Source organism: Cucurbita moschata, unplaced genomic scaffold (assembly GCF_002738365.1).
Source record: "Cucurbita moschata cultivar Rifu unplaced genomic scaffold, Cmos_1.0 Cmo_Scf00037, whole genome shotgun sequence".
Classification (NCBI taxonomy): Eukaryota; Viridiplantae; Streptophyta; class Magnoliopsida; order Cucurbitales; family Cucurbitaceae; genus Cucurbita; species Cucurbita moschata.
Genome location: NW_019268553.1, coordinates 518,425 through 528,494, shown reverse-complemented (window position 1 = coordinate 528,494; position 10,070 = coordinate 518,425). Strand labels below are relative to the sequence as shown.

The 10,070-nt window shown below is 36.0% G+C and overlaps 1 protein-coding gene across 6 annotated transcripts; it reads left to right on the top strand.

Moving 5' to 3' along the window:
* The first annotated feature begins 913 nt into the window (after positions 1 to 913).
* LOC111431976 (exocyst complex component SEC10b-like) lies at positions 914 to 9,556 on the top strand. Of its 6 annotated transcripts, none has more exons than XM_023068744.1 (26): positions 914 to 1,017; positions 1,918 to 1,971; positions 2,119 to 2,216; positions 2,358 to 2,609; positions 2,702 to 2,776; positions 3,161 to 3,262; positions 3,387 to 3,437; positions 3,555 to 3,660; positions 4,170 to 4,289; positions 4,636 to 4,727; positions 5,162 to 5,330; positions 5,408 to 5,484; positions 5,594 to 5,692; positions 5,780 to 5,870; positions 6,111 to 6,196; positions 6,275 to 6,448; positions 6,604 to 6,657; positions 6,750 to 6,878; positions 7,001 to 7,093; positions 7,174 to 7,320; positions 7,523 to 7,620; positions 7,850 to 7,934; positions 8,217 to 8,275; positions 8,787 to 8,885; positions 8,970 to 9,053; positions 9,134 to 9,556. In XM_023068744.1, the coding sequence occupies exons 3-26, from the start codon at positions 2,121 to 2,123 to the stop codon at positions 9,210 to 9,212; spliced, it is 2,517 nt and encodes an 838-aa protein (XP_022924512.1). In that variant the 5' UTR covers positions 914 to 1,017; positions 1,918 to 1,971; positions 2,119 to 2,120; the 3' UTR covers positions 9,213 to 9,556. The 6 variants fall into 6 exon arrangements, with proteins under 6 accessions (XP_022924512.1, XP_022924511.1, XP_022924515.1 ...); XM_023068743.1 differs by having other exon boundaries at positions 1,918 to 1,974; positions 2,121 to 2,216; XM_023068746.1 differs by having other exon boundaries at positions 934 to 1,117.
* The last annotated feature ends 514 nt before the right edge of the window (positions 9,557 to 10,070 follow it).

Here is a 10,070-nt window from a genome sequence, read left to right as displayed (position 1 = left end):
TTTTTTTTTTTTTTTTTTTTTTTTTTTTTTTTTTTTTTTTTTTTTTTTTTTTTTTCTCTCAGGCAGACTTGCGTGACACACGTCGCTCCAACGGTTAGAACTTCCCTACACAGCTTTATACGTGCATTGTCTTACATTCGTAATGGGCCTAAACCCGGCCCAATAACATCCACGGCCCATTTTCCTTTAAAGTTTTCGGCTAATATTAGATATTTACCTCCTTTGGAACGAAAGAAATCCCATAAATAATTTTTTAAGAAATTGTCTCGTTTTAAATGCAAAAAATTTGAAAAAAAGAAAATAAAGCAATGGATTTTAATTATAATTTATTAATAGAAAACTAAAATAGGACAAAATTAAATAAGTCATTTAATTCAAAAATCGTATGAAAATTATATATATAAAAATGTGTCAAGATTGTATTCTAACAACCTCTGCCTTTATTTCTCTTTGTTTTTTCTTTTTTTCAAAAAATAAATTTAGACGGTTAAAAAAATCTAAATTTAGGGGTGAAATTTAAGGTAATTATTATTTATTTTAAATCAAAATAAATTTGAGCACAATTTTTTTAGTTAACATATTCCATTATAATTAAAAAATAATTATACTTATTTCATTTCCTTTATATATAGAATTATTACAAATAAATAAATAAAAATTTATTAATAATTTATATGGAAGCCTCAAATTTGTTATTCAACTCTGTCTTTCGCTATCCCCATCTCGTTAGCGGTCGTCGTAGCTCAGTTTGATTGATCCTCTTTTTAAAGAAAAATAAATCATTTTGGATTTGAAAGTTTAATAAATAAATGATTTAATAAGATATACTAAATGAGGAGGAGTTTTTTTAAGGGAGGGAAGAAGGGTAAAATGGTCATTTCGCAGGGTTTGGTTTTCGTTGGGAATTAGAGTAGGCTGATTATTCTCTCAAACCAAACCCAAACCCAAACCAAAACCAAATCAGAAATCATTCAACGACCAAGCAACTGCTCCCTCCTTCACTGTCTCCATTCACAGGTATGCCTTTCAATTTTGTATTTGATCACTGCGCAATGACTCCCCGTCTTTGAATCTCCCGCCCCTACCTTCTCTTGCTTAGATTAGATCAATTCGGCGGGTAAATTCTGCTCTACTTCATTATCACCAAAATTTTCATTCTTAATTTTACTTTGCTTTGGATCCTTGCCCAATAACAGGTTGGTTTGATTGCTAAAGTAGCTATGTATTTTTATATTTTTTTGCATAGTAAAGTTACTTTAGATCATGAGCGATACAGTTTTGATATTGGGTCGTAGCCAATTTGTAAGATGAGGCTCTGTAGCATTTTGATCAATGGAAATGTTGCGTTTGCTTGCAATAGCAAGTTATTGTCCACATCCGAATTTGATACTTACGGTTTAATATCCTGAATTTTGGTTAACTCGTGTGAAATTGGCTTGTTGGTCTGGCGATGAATTTGTTGGATCACACTTGGGCTCGGAAATACGAGCGCAAATTGGAATGATTGATCTCAAAGAGGATCCAATTTCAGAAAATGCAGAGATCTTCGCTGTTTTTTAATAAAATTGTGAACTAGTTCGAGTTGATGCAATTGATGGCTTTCATCTGCTGCGTGTGTAATAGCTTTATTTACCACAATGCTACACATGTTTCTCTGGATTGAGTTTTTGTTTGTTTAAATTAATTTCTAAAGCTTCACGGCTTTTTAGTATGTTGTTTTTGTTTAAACGGGAGAGTTCTTCATTTTGGATCTGTGTTTGAGTTTGAGCTATTCTATATCTTGATTGTTCCTCTGATTCTTTGTATTCTATTCCAAAAATGAAAACCATGTTCATGGTTGACACAATTGGTGTACTCAACACTTGGTTTTAGTGAATCGACTAGATTCCTCATGGCTAACTTGTATTCTTTTACAAGTTTGAGTAACGCTTGAAAGGAGCTGGATCTGTATACTTTCTCCCTATTTGTTAAAAGGTTAGCTTCTTATTAGATTTTACAATAGTTTGTTTTCATTTGATGGAAATTCAAATTATATGCAACTAGTATCAGTTAAGATTGAATGGCATATTGATAGAATCGTACTGTTACGTTTTTTCTCTGATTTATTCTATGCAAACTAGATGAGAGAGACTAGAGATGGGGCCAAGAAAAACATGCATGCAAAAAATCCATCTGTTAGCTCACTTCCCCTCATTTTGGATGTTGATGATTTTAAGGTAAAGACCATGTTCTCAATTTATTATTTGAACTACGCTCTCTATGTAAGTTACCGAATCAATTAATATACCACTTGAGATAGCCAATATATGAATCTGCATATGAATTTGGAAGGAGCTTTAGTTATTTTGGTTTTGTAGGGCGATTTTTCTTTCGATGCATTGTTTGGAAATTTGGTGAATGAGCTCCTTCCATCATTTCAAGAGGAAGAAACTGATTCAGTAGACGGACACAACATTAGCAATGATGTTTTCCCTAATGGGCATTTTCGGGGACAATCAGATACCATTAAGTTCTCCCAAGCGCTGGCTACTCCTTTGTTTCCAGAAGTCGACAAACTCTTAGCGTTGTTCAAGGATTCCAGCCAAGAGTTGGTTGATCTTCGAAAACAGGTATGTGATTTGACTGAAGGCCTTAAGAGTTCTGCCAAAACATCATACCGCTATATGAAGGCTTTAACTTTCCGTCTTCGTTCTGGTTAAAGATCGATGGTAAACTTTACAATCTCAAGAAAGATGTTGCTGCCCAAGATTTCAAGCATCGCAAGACACTTGCTGAGGTTTGTTGACTATAGCCTTATGGGTGAGGGTAGACATTCTGAATGCACAACCATCTAAAGTTTGAGTATATGTCATGCCTATATGATATTGTTCTTCAATTTCTACTTTTATTTTTATTTCCTCAGGGGCTGTAAGGGAATCCTTTGGTGGAATTATTATTGTAAATTCATTAATTAATTGATTAAACAGTTAAGGTTTCATAGAACCTATGAAGATCCGTAAGTCATGAATTGTTGATCAAACTGATGCTAAATTGTTACGTTCTTTCCTCTATTAATGATTTTCTGCATTTGTTAGTCGAGGTAGCTTGTAAATCTCCATTTTTGAATGTCGAAACCGATACATCTCATTGTTTAACCTATCGAACATACATTTATTGACAGTTGGAAAAAGGCGTAGATGGCCTGTTCACCAGTTTTGCAAGGTTAGATTCGCGCATTTCAAGTGTTGGACAGACTGCTGCGAAAATTGGAGATCATCTGCAAGTAATTCTTTTATGTCCTCAGTGACATTTAAATTATATTGAATCATTGATTCACGAAATCATAATTGTCCCTTTAGTGTGAAACTGGACTAAGGTTTTTCATTTCCTTTGTTTTCTCTTGTCAGAGTGCAGATGCCCAAAGGGAAACTGCTAGTCAAACAATAGAGTTGATAAAGGTACTATAAGTTCATTGATTGAATTTGTGCCACTGCCACCAATGTTAATATATTTTCCTTTCATTTTAAAGTTAACTATAAAGAAATGAAAAATATCCTTATAATCAATCACTGCAGTACTTGATGGAATTCAATGGCAGCCCTGGTGACTTAATGGAGCTTTCCCCATTATTTTCTGATGATAGTCGTGTTGCAGAGGCGGCCTCAATTGCACAAAAATTGCGTAAGTCATCATCATTAATGTCGGGGTTCATAGTTAAACCATATTTCAGTTCTATCCACGAATAATGCTATAACACTCTTTCGATTGCTGTCTTTCTGCTAGTTCTTGTGGAAACCACGTGTTTTCTTCATTCTGCTTTTCTTTAAGAACTTTTGATTTTGGCCAACATAAAAGTCATGGTTTTCTTTTACCGTTTTATATTTCATTTCTTTTATCGATAGATGTTGCCTTCGATATATGAGTTACGTACGGATAGAAGGGCCGTCCCTCCAAAAATCAAGTTTCTGTTTTCATGTACTTTGTATTGCCAAACACTATTTACTAAAAAACAGAAGAAAACAAACTATTCACTTTTATCTATTGCACAATTCGGTAATTTGTGAAACCTTTTTTGTTCTATTATTTTGAGCGTTTAATGCCTTTTAAATCCTCTTATTAGCGAAATCAATATCAAAGTACCGTAACATTATTTAAACTTTCTGTGCTTGTTGCATGTTATTCGTCTCTAGGGTCATTTGCTGAGGAAGATATTGGACGACAGGGGATTTCTGTACCGTCAATTGTAGGAAATGCAACTGCCAGCAGGGGTTTGGAAGTTGCAGTTGCGAACCTTCAGGACTACTGTAATGGTATGGCAGCTCCATGGTATTTTGTTGTCTTAACGAATTGAGATAGTCATAATGTATTTGAACTTTTCTTGCTGCTCGTCAAGCTTTCCCTCGTCCCTCGTCCCTCTCTATATTTTATTGTTCATTATTTTTCTGTTATTTGTTACTGCAAAGATGGCTGATATGAGTTATCAGATAAGACCTTGTCTGTCATGCTTCCTCACCTCCCCCCCTCCCCTCACACACACACACACACACACACACAAAACGAAGAAAGGAAGAAAGAAAGAACGAAGAAGAAAAGAAAAGGGAAGTGAAGTTGAAACTATTGACCATCATTTTTTTTTTTTTCTTTTTTTTTTTGTAGAGTTGGAGAACAGATTGCTGTCTCGTTTCGATGCAGCATCACAAAGAAGAGAATTATCTACTATGGCTGAATGTGCTAAAATTCTTTCACAGGTAATTGCATCTTATGGATACAACCAGTTGTCGTTTTGGTCTCTTCACCGATATCAAATTACCCCACTTACATGCTCTGTATTCTCTTTTTTTTTCCTACTTATTATTATTATTTTTAATTATTTTTAAAATATGGTTATAACAATGAACATGGCTTGCTGATCACTCATTAGGCTGCATGTTAATAACCCTAATGTCCAAGTTCAAAACAGCAGATTGCTTACGAAAATTTTAGTTTACAAGTTTTCTGCTTACAGTATCATCGTCACTGATGCATGAGGCGTAATAAAAAACTGTTTAAGTTCAAGAAATTAGTGAAGTATCACATTGATAATGATGGAGGTATTGAGGAAATTGTGGGGAAACATGTTACTTCATCAAAGAACCAGCACCCTTTTTTCAGAAGAGTTTGATCATCGAAACCTCTCATGCAGTTTAACAGAGGTACTAGTGCCATGCAACATTATGTGGCAACACGTCCCATGTTTATCGATGTTGAAATTATGAATGCGGACACCAGATTGGTCCTTGGTGAGCAGGGTTTGCAGGCCACTCCGAACAATGTTGCTCGTGGGCTATCTTCCTTGTACAAAGAAATTACAGGTTGGGAAGTGGAAAGGCTCACTCATTTGGGCATTTTTCTCTATGAATTTGTTATATCTTGATTGTACGTTCTGCAGATACTGTAAGAAAAGAAGCTGCAACTATAATGGCAGTATTTCCTTCTCCGAATGATGTTATGTCAATCTTAGTCCAGGCATGTTACAACATTATCTCTCTCAGTTTCCTTGTTCAATATTTTATCTTTAAAGCAGGATGTTGGTATGCATTTGCAATGAATCTGATTTTATGATGTGTAATTACAGCGTGTATTGGAGCAACGGGTCACAGCTCTTTTAGACAAGTTACTGGTGAAGCCATCCCTCGTGAATCTTCCTCCAATGGAAGAAGGCGGGCTGTTATTGGTGGGTGGATCTACTAGAATCTTGGTACTTCCAATTGATCTTCTATATGGATCATTGTGTGACTGTTTTGGATATGTGTTTTTTCAGTACCTTAGAATGCTGGCGGTGGCATATGAGAAGACACAACAGCTTGCTAGAGACCTACGAGCTGTTGGATGTGGTGATTTGGACGTCGAAGGTAATAGCTAATATTTTCAACTTCCCTTGATTTATTCATAAATTTTGTGTTTATCACTCATTCTGAGAATTGCACTATTTATTTAATAGCTGATGATTACTGTATTTTAAACACAATAACTGTATCTGTAGTACTTTTTATCATCACTTGTTTATTTAATGCCGGTGTTATTCAATTATTTGTCGAGTCCCCAATATTTTATTTTATTGCGGTGACATAAAATTTAAATGGTTGGTTCAGGCCTCACGGAGTCTTTGTTTTCTACTCACAAGGAGGAGTATCCGGAGCATGAGCAGGCATCTCTCACACAGCTGTATCAGGCTAAGGTTTACCACAAATGCTTTGTTTTGACTTGATTTTTCAGTTCATGTTTTTATCAGGAACTAAATATGTTTGCTTTGCAGATGGAAGAGTTACGTACTGAGAATCAGCAAGGTTCTGAGTCATCTGGTTCTATAGGACGTGCGAAAGGAGCTTCGATGTCAACTTCGCCTCAGCAAATTTCTGTTACTGTTGTTACCGAGTTTGTGCGATGGAATGAGGAAGCAATTTCTCGTTGCACTTTATTCTCCTCTCAAGTAATATTTGTTCTTTCAATCAGTTCTGTTATCCATTATGCATTCCAATTGAACGATTTCAGACCGGGATGAACAGTGTCTACAATCAATAACATTGATAACTAGATTTTGAACATTTTCCTTCCATTTGTTAACATTTATATGTTCCCCTGCAGCCTGCTACTTTGACGGCCAATATAAGAACTATATTTACTTGTCTGCTTGATGAAGTAAGTGGTAAATTCAATTGCAAACTTCCATTTTTTTTCCATTTTGGTTTTGTATGTACTTGGGGTTTATTTTTCTTCTTTTCTAATTGCAGGTCAGTCAGTATATCACAGATGGCCTTGAACGGGCTAGGGAGAGCTTGACCGAGGCAGCTGCTTTGAGGGAAAGGTTTGTGCTGGGTACAAGTGTTAGTAGAAGAGTGGCTGCTGCAGCTGCTTCCGCAGTAATTTTCTGATCATTCGTTACTCTTTTTATTGCATCCAAAATTATCTTAGATTTCGTAAAAGTTATTGCCTTAGTTTACTCAAAAGTGACCATGGAAACTGTCTTAAATCATGTGTGCAGGCAGAAGCAGCAGCAGCAGCTGGTGAAAGCAGTTTCAAATCTTTCATGGTTGCTGTACAACGTTGTGGTAGTAGTGTGGCAATAGTCCAGCAAGTACGACGATGCTCTCTGATTAAGCCACATCAATACCAGTTCCTTCATATACAAAGAATGATTTGAACTCTCTTTTGTAGTACTTTGCAAACTCGATTTCCCGGCTCTTGCTCCCGGTGGATGGTGCCCATGCTGCTTCATGCGAAGAGATGTCAACAGCTATGTCTACTGCAGAGGCTGCAGCCTATAAAGGACTGCAACAGTGCATCGAAACTGTAATGGCTGAGGTCAGTTATTGCCTTGGCTCGGTGATTTGGTCAAAATAATGGATTAGTAGGCGTGTAAGCCGATACATCCTCTCATTTTACATTTAACTTCTTGTCCAATCTATCTTTGCTTGGAATTTTATTCTCAACCCATATGCTTAACAATGTCTAATTTATCCAAGTTGCTCGTGTCATAATTTCTTGTGCTATTATCCATATGCAGGTTGAGCGGTTGCTTTCTGCTGAACAGAAGGCTACGGATTATAGGTCTCCTGATGATGGAATGGCTCCTGATCATCGGCCAACAGTTGCTTGCACGAGGTACATCCGACTCAATGAAATTGCAAAAGGTTTTTGGATTTTGTAGCCAAAAAGTTGTTAAATTATTGTTTTCTTTCCGACTCTATTCATCAACTCGTGGATCAATGGATGCCAGTCAGTTGAAGTTTGTTGTTTTAGGCAGGAAGTTCACTGTCACCTGACAACCGAACATTTGTGTTGGATATGCAAATTTCTTTTATTAATCAATGTATCTTCTTTTCTTTGATAGAGTTGTGGCTTACCTTTCTCGCGTGCTTGAATCTGCGTTTACTGCTCTTGAAGGTCTTAACAAGCAAGCTTTCTTAACCGAGCTGGTATGATTCTGAAAGTTCTCTGGTTTACTAGAGAATAATGGCATCAGATAGAATACTGTGATTTCTGGAGAATAATTGTACCAGATAGAATCATGTGATTTCTAGTCAATGTGCATGGATAAATAGTATTTCGATGCTCCTTTTCCATATCGATGCCCATTAACGTAATATTTTCTGTATCCTATTGAAGCATCTCATGCATCGGGAAGAACTTCTACCGTTGCACAGCCTACGTTGAATGAGAACAATATAGATGAATTAATGAGAAATTTTCCATTGCAGGGAAATCGGTTCCACAAAGGCCTCCTCAGCCACTGGCAGAAGTTCACTTTCAATCCTAGGTAATTGTCCATCTTCTAGTGTTCATCATGTGAAAAATAATTTGGTGAATTCCTTTGTTGGGTGATGTTTGGATTTGCCTATTGGTCAACCGAACGTTGGCCGAAGTTTTAGACGTATTGTTATGTTTATTTGTCCACTGACAGATGGCAAAATCATGAAGTTCAATATTTTTTTTACCAAATCTTTGAAATTCTAAGAAAGTATATATAAAGATGCAAGGTCCTTGTGGCTGTTTAACCAATGTAGAAATGATAATTGAACAATGCTTGTCGTTAAATCCTAGTAGGTTAGAGCCATTTAAGTTATTTAAGTAATTTTTAACAAGAACAAACCTTGTAATTACTCTCTCCCTGTCGGAAGTGACGACAACGAGCTATATGTTTGACGATATAGAACTCAAAATCTCTTGGATTTTTGTTTTCTCCTTGTCCGTACCTAAAACTGTTGCTGTGGCTAAAATGGCATTTGGTTCACTGAATTCATCTATGCTGGTGTTTTTCGTGACTGTAGCGGAGGTCTACGTCTGAAGCGTGACATAACAGAGTACGGAGAATTTGTGCGCAGTTTTAACGCTCCTTCTGTTGATGAAAATTTCGAGTTACTGGGCATGTAAGTTGGGTTGTTCCGGATGTCTGGCATCACATCATCCATTCTTTTATGGCTAATCTCTTGCTTGGTGTTCCTTTTCTCCAGCATGGCCAATGTCTTCATTGTTGCTCCTGAAAGTCTCTCAAGTCTATTTGAGGGTACCCCAAGCATTCGGAAAGATGCACAAAGGTATTTGTCAACATCTCATCAAAGCACCTTGTTCTTTGTGATGATCATCATGATATGAACTTGTTTCTCTCTGGAATCAGGTTTATCCAGCTCAGAGAGGATTACAAGAGTGCAAAACTCGCATCTCGTCTTAGCTCTCTGTGGGTCAACTCAAACTGATACGTCCTTAAATCCGAGCTACGACCTTGTAAGTCTCGTACTTTCACATCCGTTAAGCATTCTATAAGCTGCACGTCCTAATTATATGCCCAAATTCGTTGGTAGTATTGGTAGAGAGTTGGAAAGGTTGAGGGAATAGTTTATCATCCTTTGGTTACTGTTTATTATTATATTCTTTTGGGGGAAAAATAATCCAACTTTGAACACATTTTTTCTTAAGTTAGGAGTAAGGTGATAGTTTCATTATTAAGATTCAATTCTTAGGTTGATTTGTGGGACAGGGAACTGAATTATCTCCCATGGTGGTTCTTATCAGCTGTAAATGATTTTGCTTTTGGTTCTGCCTGGTTTATGTTCAATCTACAGATCTTCTTTGCTGCTTTCTGCATTTTTCAGTGTTTATGGTTCTTAAAAATAGAATACGAAGGGACATGTGTCTTTATTAGTTGAGTTATGTTTGGACGGAAGTTGAAATTTTGTCAAGTATTACAAAGAACGATTCTTCTTAGTTTTTAGTTCCATCGCTTCTCCAAGTTATTTATTTCAAGCTTCCCTTTCCTCTTATCCTCTAGGCTATGCTCGAGTTGGACGAGTGTACTTTTACTACATTCTTGGATTTTGTTTGTTCTTGAAATAGTTTTTGAGTATAATATAGTAATTAGCGTCTTATTCATTCTTGTTTGTTTTTCAAAAGGAATTTTTAATTTTATTTCTTATCTTCTTATTCTGATAATATATATTATACTTGTTATTTCCTCGCTATTTTTACCCCCGAAAACTCGAACTACATATATATATATATATTTATGACAAACAATTTTTAAGATTTCATTTGATTTTTTTTTTTTTTTTTTTTTA

Excerpts from the sequence above, each read along its gene's own strand:
- LOC111431976 (XM_023068744.1), top strand. The coding sequence starts at position 2,121 with ATGAGAGAGACTAGAGATGGGGCCAAGAAAAACATGCATGCAAAAAAT. Across the intron at positions 2,217-2,357 it reads TGGATGTTGATGATTTTAAG|GGCGATTTTTCTTTCGATGC; the intron begins GTAAAGACCATG and ends TTGGTTTTGTAG. Across the intron at positions 8,276-8,786 it reads AAGTTCACTTTCAATCCTAG|CGGAGGTCTACGTCTGAAGC; the intron begins GTAATTGTCCAT and ends TCGTGACTGTAG.